General features: G+C 45.5%; 1 protein-coding gene and 4 non-coding genes across 5 annotated transcripts; 4 read left to right on the forward strand and 1 right to left on the reverse strand.

Moving 5' to 3' along the window:
* The first annotated feature begins 1549 nt into the window (after positions 1-1549).
* On the forward strand, positions 1550-1622 carry TRNAR-CCU (transfer RNA arginine (anticodon CCU)). The gene has a single exon. It is a non-coding gene; the product is annotated as a tRNA-Arg (tRNA).
* Positions 1623-2017: 395 nt separating this feature from the next.
* Positions 2018-2090, forward strand: TRNAR-UCU (transfer RNA arginine (anticodon UCU)). Its single transcript has one exon. It is a non-coding gene; the product is annotated as a tRNA-Arg (tRNA).
* A 629-nt stretch (positions 2091-2719) lies between these two features.
* TRNAR-UCU (transfer RNA arginine (anticodon UCU)) lies at positions 2720-2792 on the forward strand. Its single transcript has one exon. It is a non-coding gene; the product is annotated as a tRNA-Arg (tRNA).
* A 2976-nt stretch (positions 2793-5768) lies between these two features.
* On the forward strand, positions 5769-5841 carry TRNAR-UCU (transfer RNA arginine (anticodon UCU)). The gene has a single exon. It is a non-coding gene; the product is annotated as a tRNA-Arg (tRNA).
* A 1244-nt stretch (positions 5842-7085) lies between these two features.
* On the reverse strand, positions 7086-18377 carry LOC142796288 (uncharacterized). The gene is made up of 4 exons (XM_075886571.1): positions 18133-18377; positions 13104-13158; positions 10715-10941; positions 7086-7430 (listed from the first exon to the last, which is right to left on the reverse strand). The coding sequence occupies exons 1-4, from the start codon at positions 18277-18279 to the stop codon at positions 7152-7154; spliced, it is 708 nt and encodes a 235-aa protein (XP_075742686.1). The 5' UTR covers positions 18280-18377; the 3' UTR covers positions 7086-7151.
* Positions 18378-18387: the final 10 nt, after the last annotated feature.

The following is an 18387-nucleotide window of genomic DNA, read 5'->3' on the forward strand; positions in this document are numbered from 1 at the left end:
CCGCCGACGGTGGGTTATCCTTTTTCATTACCAATGGTTTGTGCTACAGTTTTCTTGCTTGAAGCAAAGCATGTGGCTTTCCCTTTCTCCTATATTCCTTTCGATGGTGCGTTTTACTGTAACCTAAATTAAAAGCGCTAATGAAAGGAACGCCAGTGCATCGCTCGCACATCGCCCTCGTGGGCTAACGGATAAGGCATCGGTCTTCTAAACCGGGCATTGCGGGTTTGAGTCCCGCCGAGGGTGGGTTATCCTTTTTCATTACCAAGGGTTTCTGCTACAGTTTTTTTGCTTAAAGCAAAGCATATGCGCTTCTTTCCCCCTATATTCCTTTCGATGATGAGTTCTACTGCAACCTAGAGTAAAAGCGCTAATGAAAGGAACGCCAGTGCATCGCTCGCACATCGCCCTCGTGGCCTAACGGATAAGGCATCGGTCTTCTAAAGTGGGCATTGCGGGTTCGAGTCCCGCCGAGGGTGGGTTATCCTTCTTCATTACCAAGGGTTTCTGCTACAGTTTTTTTGCTTAAAGCAAAGCATATGCGCTTCTTTCCCCCTATATTCCTTTCGACGATGAGTTCTACTGCAACCTAGAGTAAAAGCGCTAATGAAAGGAACGCCAGTGCATCGCTCGCACATCGCCCTCGTGGCCTAACGGATAAGGCATCGGTCTTCTATACCGGGATTGCGGATTCGAGTCCGGCCGAAGGTGGGTTATCCTTTTTCATTACCAAGGGTTTCTGCTACAGTTTTCTTGCTTAAAGCAAAGCAAATGCATTTTCTTTTCCCCTATATTCCTTTCGTAGTGTGTTCTACTGCAACCTAGAGTAAAATCGCTAATGAAAGGAACGCCAGTGCATCGCCCGCACATCGCCCTCGTGGCCTAACGGAGAAGGCATCGGTCTCCTAAACCGAGAATTGCGGGTTGGAGTCCCGCCAAGGGTGGATTATTCTTTTTCATTAACAAAGGGTTTGTGCTACAGTTTTCCTGCGTGAAGCAAAGAATATGCGTTTCCTTTTCCCCTATATTCCTTTCGATGGTGTGTACTACTGTAACCTAGAGTAAACGCGCTAATGAAAAGAACGCTAGTGCATCGCTCGCACATTGCCCTCATTCCGCAGGGCGCGGGTTCTAATCCCACCTGCGGCGGCTGCGTTTCCGAGGGAGGCGGAAATGTTGTAGGCCCGTGTGCTCAGATTTGGGTGCACGTTAAAGAACCCCGGGTGGTCTGAATTTCCGCAGCCCTCCACTACGGCGTCTCTCATAATCAAATAGTGGTTTTGGGACGTTAAACCCCACATATCAATCAACCACATCGCCTTCGTGGCCTAACGGATAAGGCATCGTCTTCTAAACCGTGGATTGCGGATGCGAGTGCCGCCGAGGGTGGGTTATCCTTTTTCATTACCAAGGGTTTGTGCTACAGTTTTCTTGCATGAAGCAAAGCATATGCGTTTCTTTTTTCCCTATATTCCTTTCGATATTGTGTTCTACTGCAACCCAGAGTAAAAGCGCTAGTGAAAGGAACCCCAGTGCACCGCCCGCTATTGCCCTCGTGGCCTAACGGATAAGGCATCGGTCTCCTAAACCGGGGACAGCGGGTTCGAGTCCCGCCGAGGGTGGGTCATTCTTTTTCATTAACAAAGCATTTGTGCTACAGTTTTCTTGCTGAAGCAAAGCATATTGGTTCTTTTTCCCCTATATTCCTTTCGATGGTGTGTTTTACTGTAACCTAGAGCAAAAGCGCTAATGAAAGCAACGCCAGTGCATCGGTCGCACATCGCTCTTGTGGCCTAACAAATAAGGCATCGATCTTCTAAACCGGGCATTGCGGGTTACGTGTCCTGCCGAGGGTGGGACATCCTTTTTCATTAACAAAGCATTTGTGCTACAGTTTTCTTGCTTGAAGGAAAGCATATTAGTTCCTTTTCCCCTATATTCCTTTCGATGGTGCGTTCTACTGTAACCTAAATTAAAAGCGCTAATGAAAGGAACGCCAGTGCATCGCTCGCACATCGCCTTCGTGGCCTAACGGTTAAGGCATCGGTCTTCTAAACCGAGGTTTGCGGGTTCGAGTCCCGGTGAAGGTGGGTTATCCTTTTTCAATACCAAGAGTTTCTGCCACAGTTTTCTTGCTTGAAGCAGAGCATATGTGTTTCCTTTTCCCCTATATTCCTTTCGATGGTGTGTTCGACTGCAACCTAGAGTAAAGGCGCTAATGAAAGGAACGCCAGTGCATCGCCCGCACATCGCCCTTGTGGCCTTACGGATAAGGCATCGGTCTCCTAAACCGGGGATTTCGAGTTCGAGTCCCACCGAGGGTAGGTTCTTTTTTTCATTCACAGAAAAGGTTTCTGCTAAAGTTTTCTTGCTTGAAGCAAAGCATATGCGCTTCTTTTCCCCTATGTTCCTTTCGATGTTGTGTTCTATTGCAACCTAGAGTAAAAGCGCTAATGAAAGGAACGCCAGTGCATCACTCGCACATCGCTCTCGTGGCCTCTCGGATAAGGCATCAGTCTTCTAAACCGGGCATTGCGGGTTCGAGTCCCGCCGAGGGTGGGTTATCCTTTTTCATTACCAAGGGTTTCTGCTACAGTTTTTTTGCTTAAAGCAAAGCATATGCGCTTCTTTCCCCCTATATTCCTTCCGATGATGAGTTCTACTGCAACCTAGAGTAAAAGCGCAAATGAAAGGAACGCCAGTGCATCGCTCGCACATCGCCCTCGTGGCCTAACGGATAAGGCATCGGTCTTCTAAACTGGGCATTGCGGGTTCGAGTCCCGCCGAGGGTGGGTTATCCTTTTTCATTACCAAGGGTTTCTGCTACAGTTTTCTTGCTTGAAGCAAAACATATGCGTTTCCTTTTCCCCTATATTCCTTTCGATGGTGTGTTCTACAGTAACCTAGAGTAAAAGTGCTAATGAAAGAAACGCCAGTGCATCGCTCGCTCATCACCCTCGTGGCCTAGCGGATAAGGCATCGGTCTCCTAAACCGGGGATTGCGGGTTCGAGTCCCACCAACGGTGAGTTATTCTTTTTCATTAACAAAGGGTTCGTGCTACAGTTTTCCTGCGTGAAGCAAAGAATATGCGTTTCCTTTTCCCCTATATTCCTTTCGATGGTGTGTTTTACTGCAACCTAGAGTAAAAGCGCTAATGAAAGGAACGCCAGTGCACCGCCCGCTATCGCCCACGTGGCCTAACGGATAAGGCATCAGTCCCCTAAACCGGTGACTGCGGGTTCGAGTCTCGCCGAGGTTGGGATATCCTTTTTCATTACCAAAGGGTTTGTGCTACAGTTTTCTTGCTTGAACCAAAGCATGTGCTTTTCCCTTTCTCCTATATTGCTTTCGATGGTGTGTTCTATTGTAACCTAAAGTAATAGCGCTAATGAAAGGAACGCCAGTGCATCGCTCGCCCATTGCCCTCGTGGCCTAACGGATAAGGCATCGGTCTTCTAAACCGGGGATATCGGGTTTGAGTGCGGCCGAGGATGGGTTATCCTTTTTCATTACCAATGGTTTGTGCTACAGTTGTCTTGCTTGAAGCAAAGCATATGCATTTCCTTTTCCCCTATATTCCTTTCGCTGGTGTGTTTTACTGTAACCTAGAGTAAAAGCGCTAATGAAAGGAACGCCAGTGCATCGGTCGCACATCGCTCTTGTGGCCTAACGAATAAGGCATCGGTCTCCTAAACGGGGGATTGCGGGTTCGAGACCCGCCGAGGGTGGGTTATCCTTTTTCATTACCAAAGGTTTCTGCTACAGTTTTCTTGCTTGAAGCAAAGCAAATGCGTTTCCTTTTCTTCTATATTCCTTTCGATGGTGTGTTTTACTGTAACCTAGAGTAAACGCGCTAATGAAAGGAACGCCTGTGCATCGCCTGCACATCGCCCTCGTGGCCTAACGATAAGGCATCGGTCTCCTAAACCGGGGATTTCGAGTTCGAGTCCCGCCGAGGGTAGGTTCTTTTTTTCATTCACAGAAAAGGTTTCTGCTAAAGTTTTCTTGCTTGAAGCAAAGCATAAGCGCTTCTTTTCCCCTATATTCCTTTCGATGTTGTGTTCTATTGCAACCTAGAGTAAAAGCGCTAATGAAAGGAACGCCAGTGCATCACTCGCACATCGCTCTCGTGGCCTCTCGGATAAGGCATCAGTCTTCTAAACCGGGATTGCGGATACGAGTCCGGCATATGGTGGGTTTTCCTTTTTCATTACCAAGGATTTCTGCTACAGTTTTCTTGCCTAAAGCAAACCATATGCATTTCCTTTTCCCCTATATTCCTTTCGATGGTGCGTTCTACAGTAACCTAGAGTAAACGTGCTAACGAAAGGAACGCCAGTGCATCGCTCGCACATCGCCCTCGTGGTCTAACGGATAAGGCATCGGTCTTCTAAACCGGGAATTGCGGGTGCGAGTGCCGCCGAGGGTGGGTTACTCTTTTTCATTAACAAAGGGTTTGTGCTGAAGTTTTTTTGCTTGAAGAAAAACATATGCATTTCCTTTCCCCCTATATTCCTTTGGATGATGTGTTCTACTGTAACCTAGAGTAAACGCGCTAATGAAAAGAACGCTAGTGCATCGCTCGCACATCGCCCTTTTGGCCTAACGAATAAGGCATCGGTCTCCTAAACCGGGGATTGCGGGTTCGAGTCCCACCGAGGGTAGGTTATTTTTTTTTCATTCACCGAAAAGGTTTCTGCTACAGTTTTCTTGCTTGAAGCAAAACATATGCGTTTCCTTTTCCCCTATATTCCTTTCGATGGTGTGTTCTACAGTAACCTAGAGTAAAAGCGCTAATGAAAGGAACGCCAGTGCACCGCCCGGTATTGCCCACGTGGCCTAACGGATAAGGCATCAGTCCCCTAAACCGGTGACTGCGGGTTCGAGTCTCGCCGAGGTTGGGATATCCTTTTTCATTACCAAAGGGTTTGTGCTACAGTTTTCTTGCTTGAACCAAAGCATGTGCATTTCCCTTTCTCCTATATTTCTTTCGGTGGTGTGTTCTATTGTAACCTAAAGTAAAAGCGCTAATGAAAGGAACGCCAGTGCATCGCTCGCCCATTGCCCTCGTGGCCTAACGGATAAGGCATCGGTCTTCTAAACCGGAATATCGGGATTGAGTGCGGCCGAGGGTGGGTTATCTTTTTTCATTACCAATGGTTTGTGCTACAGTTTTCTTGCTTGAAGCAAAGCATGTGGATTTCCCTTTCTCCTATATTCCTTTCGCTGGTGCGTTCTACTATAACCTAAATTAAAAGCACTAATAAAAGGAACGCCAGTGCATCGCTCGCACGTCGCCGTCGTGGCCTAACGGATAAGGCATCGGTCTTCTAAACCGGGCTTTGCGGGTTCGAGTCCCGCCGAGGGTGGGTTATCCTTTTTCATTACCAAGGGTTTCTGCAACAGTTATCTTGCTTGAAGCAGAGCATATGTGTTTCCTATTCCCCTATATTCCTTTCGATGGTGTGTTTGACTGCAACCTAGAGTAAAAGCGCTAATGAAACGAACGCCAGTGCATTGCCCGCACATCGCCCTCGTGGTCTAACGGATAAGGCATCGGTCTACTAAACCGGGGATTTCGAGTTCGAGTCCCGCCGAGGGTAGGTTCTTTTTTTTTCATGCACAGAAAAGGTTTCTGCTAAAGTTTTCTTGCTTGAAGCAATGCATATGCCCTTCTTTTCCCCTATATTCCTTTCGATGTTGTGTTCTACTGTAACCTAGAGTAAACGTGCTAATGAAAGGAACGCCAGTGCATCATCCGCACATCGCCTTCGTGGCCTAACGGATAAGGCATCGGTCTTCTAAACCGGGGATTGCGGGTTCGAGTCCCACCGAGGGTGGGTTATCCTTTTTTACTAACAAAGGGTTTCTCCCACAGTTTTCTTGCTTGAACCAAAGCATATGCATTTCCTTTTCCCCTATATTCCTTTCGATGATGTGTTTTACTGTAACCTAGAGTAAAAGCGCTAATGAAAGGAACGCCAGTGCATCGGTCGCACATCGCTCTTGTGGCCTAACGAATAAGGCATCGGTCTTCTAAACGGGGGATTGCGGGTTCGAGTCCCACAGAGGTTGGGTTATCCTTTTTCATTACCAAAGGTTTCTGCTACAGTTTTCTTGCTTGAAGCAAAGAATATGCGTTTCCTTTTCTCCTATATTCCTTTCGATGGTGTGTTTTACTGTAACCTAGAGTAAACGCGCTAATGAAAAGAACGCTACCCAGGCAGCACGCCGCCGTTGGACCAATCTTGGACCAACTTCGGCTAACATCGGCACCGACGTCGGGCCGACGTCGGAAGTGCAACTTCTTCCAATGTCGGGCCGACGTTCAAGCCAATGATGGGCCGACGTTTTGCCGATGTTTTAGCCAGTATGCAACCAACATTGGGCCGACGAAGGCCCATCGTATTGCCGACAAAGCTGCCAATGTTCGGCCAACATTGGGCCATATTTCAGCCAATCACATGCCATTTTTACGCCGATGTTCGCTGCACGACGAATATTGGCTACGGATGTACGGCCGACATTGGACCAATCCAGGGCCACATTGCAGCCAATGAAAGGCCGTTATTACACCAATGTTTCCTGCACGACGAATATTGGCTACTGATTGGCTTGCCATTATGTAACCATTATTAGTAGAGAATTTTTCTTACCGGAAGATTTAAACAATATGCCTCGATGACCCGCTCTTGTAGTTTTGCAGCCCTGTATACTTGGGGCAACAGAAAATTGAATGCTGAGAACTGAAAACAGTTACTCGATCTATTTCATCTTTTATACGTCATTCCCTTTGCTAACACTAGAAGTGTAGTTTATTTTTTTTACCAATTTATTTTTTGCAATAGGGAGTGCTTTATTTGGTACTGGTATTTGGTACAGCAGATCGAAAAAAGTCCTTAGGAAGTAAATGCTGAAAGCGTATGTCCCCCACTTGCAATCCCCACATATGTCCCCCACATGATAATCGAGAATATTCATACAGTTTAGAGCAATTTTTTGTAACTAAAACATGGTGATGGTGCTTCCGAATCAGCATAAGCTAGCCGAACAGTGCACCACCGACAGTCTGCAGACCATTTATTCTTTGTTTTTTTTTATTTATTTGGTACAACAAAAAATGTATACATTGAAATATATATATACACAACTAAAAAAGGCCCGCTCTACTGCAGGTCAGGTTGCGTTGGGGGCACAGTGGCAGTGGTGCTGTCAAGGCCCTGGCTGCTGTGGCTGGGCAGGAAGCCAGCTGCCGCGAGCAGCCGATAATCTGCACTCTGAGAGTAGGGATCATCGGGCTGCTCCACAACAAATGCTTCTCTGAAGCGCCGCTTCCTGCCCCCACAGCGATCACCAGACCCTGGCAGCCACCTCTTAATAAAGTTGAGGGCCTCCGCCTGGTCGCACCCTGCTTTTTGGCAGATGACATCTGCATACAAGAACAGAAATACCATAGTACACATGAAGCACTGCAGTACAGAGAATACACATGGTAACACACACATAAAACAATGAACAAGTTAAACCTGTCACTAATCTACAGAGCCTCAGGTTCACAAAGGCCCTTTTCCCTTTTCTGCCATGAAGGCTGTACAGCACTTGCACGTCATGTGCCAATACAGCCTTCATGGCATTCACACCAATTTCTCGGAGGCCACAACCCCCAATCTGCAGGAGGTGCTTGCGCTGTAAAAAAATGCCAGAAGCATAGATGGGGTAAACGCAACAGCACATCGAAATGTTTTCATGATAAAAATCTGCAAGAAGAGGACACTGAAAACAACAACTTGAATTTTCGGGCATCACAACATTTCATTGTTTTTTTACGCTAACTTCAACTCACTTGACCTAAAATGGTTTCCACATCAGCCCTCTCACACTCAGTGTGAGAACCTTTCAGAGTCCTTCTCTGAATGCAGTTTTGCTGTTATGAAATCAAATACAACACTGTTATAACCCTTAATAAATATTGATTCTAGCTATGAAATAGTATAATTACTTTGTACAGTGCTCAAATTCCAATACACGTTTCTTTGAGGTTACAATGTCTTTGCCTGAATGTTGACCAGGAGTAGCTTCTACAGGTGAAAAACGATAAAGTATGTGGAATTCAAAAAGAAGCTAGGACATGTTTTTAATCAATGCATTGTAAGCAGAGCACAACAAGATAAATGAACATGATCAAGGCGTACTAAGAGGCACCCTAGAGCGACCAAATCTTGGTCATAGATGAAACTGATAGAAAAATAAAGGTCGCACTAGATGGTCGCACCATTTGCTGTCTATATTTTTCTGTGATAGCCAACAAAGAGGCATGTCGCTTTAGAAATCTCATCACAATAAACAAAGGTGCATTTTTCTTCACCCTGCGAAATGGGGTGCATGTTAGATTTTTAAAAAAGTAAGAAATCGGCTAACACAAGGCAGGGTGAACTGTAGCTCAAAGTAGAGAGAGCCGCAGCGGACACGAAATAGGGTGATAAATGAACAAAATTACTGAATGTCTGTTTTAAGCAGGCTATTGCTAGTCACTGCCCATCAAACACACGATGCCGCCTACATCGTCTGCTAGCTTAGGACAGTTCACTCGGACTTCACAGACTATAGTAAATACAGTCGAATCTCATTAATTCCAACACACTTAATTCGAACTGACGCTGTGGTCCTATGAAAGCTATACCGCACTCCGAAAATGCTCTCAGAACCCCGCCCAATCCTGCGGTGGCACTTCAGACACCTCATCGCTGTGCTTAAAGAAGAAAATGAAGAAAAGGAAAGAAAAGACTGCGGTGGAATGTTTGCCAAATGCCAATCTGCGACATTCCTGTGCCACGCTTCGGCTTTTTCCGTCCCTGCCACGTAGAGACCCTTCTCCTCTTAACACTGCGCACGAAGAGAAAGAGGGGAAAAAAAGCTGTCGCAGAGAGTGGGCTCTCTCTCATGCCGATCTGCAACGCGCCGGTGTCACGCTTCCCTGTTTTTCGTTCCTGCTATGTAGAGACTCTTCTCCTTTCAACACCGCGCATGAAGAGAAAAAAAAAAAAGCTGCCGCGGAGTGTTTCTCTCTCGAATGCCTATCTGCTTTTCTCCAGGTGAAGACGCTCCTCCTTTCTCATCATGTGCTGGCCACGCTCCGGCTGCAGCGCAGATGGTAACAGTGGAAACACAGTTGTCTTCAAAGAGTGTCAGCACTGGACATTGCCGCGCGCAACTTCTATTGCCAGGAGAATACTGAAGCCGAAGTACAAATGCTTTGCAAACTGCACGCAAAACTTGTTGACTCGTTGCAAGGCCAACGTGTACAGACATGTATTGACTACTTTAATTAATGACGGATGTCCTGTAATTTGTGAATAAAACTTCTCCATGCACATGCATCACTTCATGGTGAGCCCTCCGCTCAATTACCGTATTTACTCTATTCTACCGCGCCCTCGATTGTAATGCGCGCCCGGTTTCCACGACAAAAAAAAAAAAAAAGACATCAGTTGCAACGCGCACCCTTTTTTCACGTTGGCCCGCTTGATCACACCACTCGGGGAAAACGACAATTTTTGAGAGCGTCTTCCGTTTAAATATGAAGTACGGGGGAAGCTTATGCCTATCTGACGTGCAACGGAGCATTGCTGTCACTCTAGTTTTACCGTCGCCCGATGTCAGTACACAAACTTGCTTCGCCCCCTTCTCCTAGACGGTTGTGGTGCCAGGCATGTCGAAGTAAAGAGACGTGTGATCGGCATTCCCGATTTGCCCAAGCAGGTAGCCGTTGTTGTGCCGCAAGTTTAGGAGGAACCGCTGAAGACTCTGAAGCTTTTCTTCGTACTCCTCCGGCAACTTCCGGCATATGCCCGTTCGCCTTCGGAGGGAAAAGCCTTTTCTCTTCATAAAGTTCGTTAGCCAGCACCTGCTCGCTTTAAAATGGCTCTGCATTAGCCCTTTTTCTAAGGCTAACTGCATAGCCTGCACTTGGAGCAGTTCTGTCGTCACGGGCCGCTGTGCCGCTCACTGCTTAATCACATACTCACCGAGCAGCTCTTCAATTTGTGGAAACCGACCCTGCTGTGGTCCACTGAAGCCTTTGCGTGAATCTTTGCTGTCGACAATATCCTGCTTTTGTTTCCGCCAGTCCCGCACGCACGTTTCGGGAACTTCGAATAACCACGATGCGGCCCGATTTCTGTCCGTTCCGGCACACGCGATGACTTTTCTATTAGAAGCGGCATTGTGGTGCACTCGTCGAATTTTTGGAGTCGGCCCTACCATGCCGTCGATGCTAATGTACTACAAGATGACGAACTCCTCAGCACACGTATGAAGTACCGCACATGGGAAACACATAGACAGAAATGACCGACGCGCCATGCCGACGCACGTAGGGGGCGGCCATTTTGTAAGTGGCGATGGCAATAGAATGACCATATTCATTTTTTTTTTTTTCGTACTCGATTCTAACGCGCATGCGATTCATGAACTCTCTTAACCGGAAAAAGGTGCGTGTTAGATTCAAGTAATTACGGTAACTTTCATTATTTTGAACTTCTTTTAATTTGAACAAATTTTCTGGCCTCTTTGAGTACGAATTATTCATATTCGACTGTAATACAGTGGCTCATGAGATTACCTGGCTAGCTTGTTTCATGAAAAACAGTACCTTAAAGCAGTACTAAATTTCTGCATGTTACATAGGCATATTAAAAATCAAGAAATACACACCAAAGCCGCAGCCACAGCTTCACTCTGCACAGCTGCCTCTGCTGCCTCCACGTCTCCAATTGTACCAGCAGGCAGCCGGGGAAGGTCAGAAGAGGGCTGTGCTGGCTGGGCGTGCTGAGGCACGGACAAGAGCCGTACCTCGAGCTTCAGCTGTCGCACCTCCTGCAGAACCTCTCTTTGTTGCTGCCGGATGCCAAGTTCGATCCGCAGGATCCGTAGCAACAGAGCTGAAACATACAAGAGTACATACTATATTTACTCTCACAATTTGCATCCTCACATAATTTGCTCACCAGTATAATTAGCCAGCCTGCTTTACTACAAGAAACTTTTTGCTCGCATACTTTGCCCTCCCCAACCAGCCCGAGCCACCTTGCCAGCACACACACAGACACATTTGACTTCATGATGCTCTGGTCAGGCACATCTCTTGTCGAGCAGGCGAGTGCAGTCTTACACAAAATGGGCCGAGTGCAAGGTTCCTTCTTCCATGAACTTTTATGCTTTCCCTAGAATATCGAACTTGAAAACCGTAACCTGTTTATGTGTAGTCCGAAACGCCTAAAGGTTTGCCTCCTATCTTCCCACCTCTTCCACGGCAAGAATGTATTCCCGAGACACAGCACAGATGTTGAACGCGTGCAAGGACCTGTCACATCAACTATATGAGGCAGGTTTTCGCACTCATTTTCTTTTTTTTTTTTTGGTTTCGCCATCTGGCCATTGCGTTTTTACCGTTCCTTGTAATAGGCTACAATAATTATATACGAGGCAGATTGCTGTTATAAAGCTTACCGAAGAAAACTGAAACCGTGCTACCGCTAAGCACATCAGCGTGGAGTTCTTCGACATGCAATATTCAGTATGGGAGCCAGCAGAAGAGTGCGTTGAATAAGACTTAGCATAGAAGCTTGGGTGTGTTGGTTAGATATCGGAGGGAACACAACGCAATAGAAGACTGGGACAAGGAATGGGGACACACACACATGAAGGGCGACACACTCACTGTGTTGGCATCGCGCTTCCTTGTCTGCATCTTACTTTGCGTTGGGTTCCCGACAATTATTGGAGAGTACTTATGTTCTCTGGTATAACCTTGTCGTGGGAACTGGTTTTTGTGAGCAATGTTCGGAAGAACTTCAAGAAAATGGGGGCATTTGAACAGGCTTCGCAAACAAATGACAATCCGCTTTGAGACAGCTGTGACAGCGCCTGCAACATATATTCCCATTCCCAGTTGGGCTTTTAGGCCAGCGATTCCTACTAGCTTCGCACATAACCGTATCGACAAAAAAAGTACACATAATACGCGAGTACATACCGCATCTGACTCTGTAGCTTTGATGAACCAGGCAGATACACAAATTTATCCAAAGCTCCATTGATTCTATTGCAAAATTATTCAACAAACAAATTGCGATTTTATCCATGTTACTATACGATTGTGGCACTTTACCATTGCAGCTTTCCAGGAGGCACACATAGTGCAGCGTTAGTTCACCACTCGCAGTTAATTGTATGCAGTGGGTTGCTCACAGCAACTGACTGCATGCAATGGTGAACATCTTGCATGCTTGCACCGCTGTTTCAGCATGCTTGCTGCTTCCCATACGGCTATCAATTGATGTTCACAAAATTGGGAAGATGAAGAAAGACTACACAGTGCCCTCTGGCCACCCTATACTCCAAACCTCCAGCCAACAAACAAACAAAAGAAACAGAAATATGCAAATGAATATTATTCCTAATGCAGCTGGAATGGAGTGTAGTTTTCACCAACTCTGTGTGTTAAGTCAATATGGAGTGAGTTAACTCCATAAAGTAGCTTTTCTCATAACAGTGTTCACTCTATTGTAACACAAGGAGTGACTTCATAGCATCTAGAAGGAAAAATAGAATCTTCAGTATTTGATAGAAATGTGAGGCTCTACCTTAAAACAACAATAATCTGGAAAAAGAACTCATTACATTCGAAAAAAAAAAAGGTAGCACAGTTGATCCCCTTTACAAGAGACACTGATGTAACAGACAAACGGGGATAAGAGGCACCAGTGTGCAGGCTGACATTTGGCCCATCATGCATCAGGCACTCCGTAGATGCGCCTGTGCAGACGGGAGCCCTGCAGTCAAGCATGCTGAGCAAGACTGTTGACCACTGTACAATGACACATTGCCAAAAATTTTCAAAACTTCATTTCACAGACTTCTGCAAAAGCTTCTTACAGTCTTGCATAATTTTTGCACAAGCTTCTCTCATTCTTGCGTGATTTTCGTCAGAATATATAAGTGTTGGAAGTTGTATGTCCCCAAAAACTTGCACAATACAAATAGCATACATTAAAGTCTATCACTTAATACGTGCATAGTGTAACAATGAAAGGAAACTCACGCATGGTTTGCTCCGAGCCTTCCCCGTGCGGTGCCTCCTTGAGCCTTGGAGAGCACTGTATAGCTAGAGCAAAGTAGCATCAATCCAGTGTTAATGGCAGGTTAACAAGACAACAAAACTAACCCCCATATTCATAAACGCTCCCCGACTCGACTTTCACCCTTCACTTAACAGAGTTGAGCACTGTGCCGCTGCTCGTTTGAAAGCGACGCTGCGCTACTTGAGAATCACAGCAGATTATTGCTGACATGCAGCGACTTTCTCTGCTTAGAGACGGCGCTCCCACCAGCCATCTCAAGTGAAGGTGAAGCGTTGAGTGGAGGGACGTTCTAGAATACGGGGGTAAGATTGGTTGCAAGAACACTACAATAGACACAATTTTTACACTTCATCTATATTGTACAGCCACACACATTCTGCATCCTTATAATGCAACATATACATACAGGCTTATAAAGTAAACACTGTAGGCTGCTCAAATAACACCTACACAAAAAATTACCCAAACGTGGCCATGCGCAAAGTACTTTTATTTGAAACTCACAAAACTTTTGCGGTGATGGAGAATAAATAAGACAGGTTACGCTTGGAGGCACATGAGACCTTCGCAGCTTTCATAAAGTACAAAAAACAATATGGTGTGTGTGTATGTATGTACGCATGAAGCTTCGGCCTTTACATACGGTTTCTTGAAAGTATCTACTATTAATTTTATGGCACCTGTGTCCTTCAGCGCAATTGAAAGCCTGCTGATCAGTGTGTGTAATTGTGGAATAGTTACATGAAAAATGGCGTGAAACACCTAAAATCAAATTTTTCTAGCTAGGAAATATGCAGCTGTGTATACACAACACATGCTGCAAACAGTGGGAGGTGACCACAAGAGTGATTTGAGTGTAAGCGGCAGTATTCCGCATTCATGCACCCCGCCATTTTCAACTGTTGCCCAAAAGCAGCACCACTTCAGCGTGCTTTCTTTTTTTTACATCATAAACAGCACGGAATACAACGAGGATGAAAACAACACATGCAATTAAATTTTGAGCACTATTTATGGTGCGCATGATTGATTGATATGTGGGGTTTAACGTCCCAAAATCACTATATGATTATGAGAGACGCCGTAATGGAGGGCTCCGGAAATTTAGACCACCTAGGGTTCTTTAACGTGCACCTAAATCTGAGCACACGGGCCTACAACATTTCCGCTTCCATTGGAAATGCAGCCGCCGCAGCCGGGATTCGAACCCGCCCCCTGTGGGTCAGCAGCCGAGTACCTTAGCCACTAGACCACCGCGGCGGGGATGGTGCGCATGAAAAAAAAAAAAAGGCCTTTGTACAACGACGAATTCATAATTTGCCTTCACGGACCTTCTGTTAGGCTGCACCACATACAGATTTTTCGTGGCTTTCAAAAGAGATTTGAAAAAAAATAATAACCGTGTTTACTCTTGTCATGAGCGCACTCACTAAGTCACCCTCATTTCAGTCGCCAAAATTTTGAATTTTTTTTCTTCCACATATTAAACACACACCCTACGTTCATCCGCTGCAGTCCCACGAGCTCCCCCCCCCTTGCCGCCTTCGCTCGCTGCCACATGCCATTTTATTTTTGTTTCTACTTGTTCACGGCACGTCCCCTGTCTTTTTTAATTATCTGTTGTAACATATGTGGCATTATCTTGTTCCCGAGGTGCCACAGGTGCTCTGCTATGTAGATGCACCATTAAACTAGTATTTTTGATCAACTGTGCATTTCTGATGTTTACCTTGCAAGTACGTAAAACTGGCATGCTTCTTGATCTACGATACACATGTGGCTTGTCTCACTTTAAAGCAAAAGTTAACATACAATGGTGTAAATGCTTAGAATTTGAAATATTGAGGCAGCAGCACACCGGAGATGATCATATGGTAAAGAAACGAGTGCTGCCTTATTACTGGCAAGTTTGTACAAATAAATTTTGAGCAAAAAAGTACAAAAGCACAGCGAGGCTATGATGTGGTTCAACCTGTGGATTCGCTTCATTTATCACGCCATATGATGAAGCTTCCTTTGGTAAAACTGCCCAGATAAGGAAAAAAGTTTGCTGTCCAATACAGCAACTATACAAAGTGTGCACGTGCATCTCGCAGCACCTTTTCGTCACTTCCGAAATGCGCCACCACCATGCCCGGGCACCAACCGAATCTATCGCCTACAACTGCCATGTTGTCTCCTCGTGCTTGCACCCGTTTAGTTTTGCCTCACGATGCAAGTTTGAGGAATTATGAGCTGCTAGTGAGGCAAGTTGATTTAGTAGTCCACGCAGAGGGAGCAGAGCTTAGGGTGTTTCTTCGCTGAAAGTTATAACCTAAAATTGAGAACGCACATTCTGATTTTCCTAAAAGTACCAGCGTACTTGGCTGGTGCAGATTAACAAAAGCTACTTGAAGAAACTTTGCAATATTTGCACCTTCAGGTGCAACTTCATTACGGGTAAGTGCCATAGCCAAGTGTTTACCTGCAAACAGATATAGCTTACCAAGATACTGTACATACAAACTTGTCTGCAGTTAAAACCATGATGGCGAGGAAGGCGGTTAAAATCGTGATGGCGATCGCGGAGATTTGGTATTGCATTGAAACAAACTATAAAGAATGAGAAACAATATTAGTTCACTTTGAAGTATAGCCGATCGGTTCAAGTTGGGCGTCAGGATTTTTTTTTAATTAGTCAATTAATTCTATACACGGTCTCTATCATGTTCAGTGACTCCACTGTACAATAGCGTACAACAAAAGCAAAATACAAAGTGAAAAGTGTGTCAAAGCATACGCGAAAAATAAAGTGATGACTGGCATTACCGCGGCACACACCACGCAAAGTCGCTATCTGCCTTGTATAATATTTTCCTCGACTATTTCCACAAATTGCAATCAAAGAGGCTCAAGCTCAACATCAGCATTGTTTAAAACACTTGGGGGGGGGGGGGGGCATTGCTACTTTGGTGGCGTAGGCCGTGACAATATATTTATAATATTATATCTCTTGTAAACTTGCCTAGCTCTGCACGACTAGTTTTCGATGGGAGCAGCTGCGCTTCGCACATCCACTCTTAAAATTGCGGCTCGAGAGATTTTGAGCTTTCACTTGTTTTTGGGCCAGGCAATTCGTAGTGAAAGCAAGATAATAGGCCCTCATAGGTTGTGGCGGGCAGCCGGTGTACGCCGTGGCTGGTGTATGTGTTGCACATCATGATTATCTGGTCTTGTATCGAGTGAACGAGCGAGGCCTTCCTAATCCAATGAGCTCGTTAAAGTAAGACAACAAAAAACCACAATGCTTCCACATCGTTCACAGCAACAGATGACGAGCCCCCAACAAACCGCACTGCAGCACGTGAACTGCCGTAGGTACCCAGGGAGTTACTTGGGCATGGCGAGAGAGGGAGACAACGGCAGAAGTGACATCACAAGAACACTATGTACAAAGGGGACATTTAAAGACTTTTTTCCCATTTTTAAACTTCGTGCACTGTTGTATTTAGAATAGATGTATTTTGAATAGTTGTATTTGAAAAGAATAGTTGTATTTTGAAAAGGGCACTAATTCATAAGCCCAATGGTTCAAGGATGGGTGCATTTAGGGGGCCCATTTGACGTTTTACTTATGCCCTTCAAGAACTTGCTTACAGGGCCAAAGTCCTGTTTCAGAAAGAACACGCTAGTGCGTGGCCAGCAGTCCGTCAAGCATTAGTGCTGGTGAGATTTGGAAATGCAGCGCATGAGCATCCTCATCTGCTACTTCTCTGCTCATGCTCTCGGAGCTTACTTGCGAGGCACGGTCCTTCGCACTTTTCATTTTCACACTGTAAATCAACTGATACCAACTCTGCCTTCCATTATTTATTAAACCAATATTTCATGGTCACGTGGACAAGCTTAAAATGTTTTCTACATCAGACCTGAACAGCATTTTGAGTCATCGAAACTTGCTAGTTGCAGCGAGCATTATGCGAAAAATATGATGTGCTTTACGGTGACAACTTGCAAAACACTGCAGCAACGATTAAAATCATGCATTTTTTGTGCTCACAGGAAATCCCTGAAGCAGGAGGCACTGGGCTAGATAAATTGCGCAGCTAAAATACGAATGCGCTTTCCAATGCTGTCATGCGTACAGGCGGAGAAATGGCAGACAAAACTGGGCGCACCCGGATTCTATGCGCATGCGTCCCATTCACAAGCCTCGCTGCCAGTTAGCACCACATGGCTCACTGTCCATGAGCTCGCTTGTTTCCTGTAACAGTGGACCATACGGTACACCTATTTAAAAACAAGGATAGAATGTATATAATGCAGCATCTGATGAAGCCATGATGATGTGTTGCTGATGAAATCTGGAACTCTAGTTAGTACCCTTATTGTTAACCAGCCGACCGACTAGCAAAAAGATTTGCGACTGAAATGATGGCATCTACACCTGCCCTTAAATGGACACTGAACAAAGTTTTTGCCGCCGAGATTTTCAGCCAAAGTGAAAGATTGGGCCATGAAATTCATAGACAATAATAATTTCAAGCAGAAACTACGAACAAAATACTGAATTTAATGAGCCTTTTACAAAATGCCGCGTCTAGCTCTTAGACACGGCGTTTTCTAAAAGGTCGCGACATTCATTTTTCGATTTTTTTTTTTTTTTGTTATTCAAGACAAATCTACGGTGCATTGTTCACAGAAAACAAAATTGCCTCGGTAAGATTTCTTTGCGAGCAGCTTACTAATTTTAAGGCAGGCGCGTTGATTCGTGAACTGAAGGATGCGAGTGATCGATCTTGCCTGCTAGTGGCTAGGCGACAAAGGCTTTACCTCATGTCCTGGTGTAGCTAAGTCACGCAAATGGAGCAGAAAATGTGCATTATCATTTATTTCACCTAAATATCACACGTATGTGACTTATTGCCGGTGACAGGTGATCAGGATGAAGTCGACAAGTTGCAAATCTGAACAAGAATTCACTCGAATGAAAAACCAACCTATACTCACGTGCACGGTGAAGTCGAACACGTCGTCCGTCAATGTTGTCGCTGATGCCCGAAGGAAAAGAGAAGAGGACAAGTGACGGGGTCGTCTCTTTCTATAAAGTCGGCGGAACTGCCAGAACGGCCAACACAAAAGGCATCGGGTTGACATTCCTCCATCTGGGCATCAGTCGCTCCACCCGGGCATGCAACTGCTACTGGTTCTATCCTCTTCCCGACATTGCAGTGTTGCTGCCATACTCGCGAACCTTTTTAAATA

The sequence above is a fragment of the Rhipicephalus microplus genome, chromosome 2 (assembly GCF_043290135.1).
Source record: "Rhipicephalus microplus isolate Deutch F79 chromosome 2, USDA_Rmic, whole genome shotgun sequence".
In the NCBI taxonomy this organism is placed as follows: domain Eukaryota; kingdom Metazoa; phylum Arthropoda; class Arachnida; order Ixodida; family Ixodidae; genus Rhipicephalus; species Rhipicephalus microplus.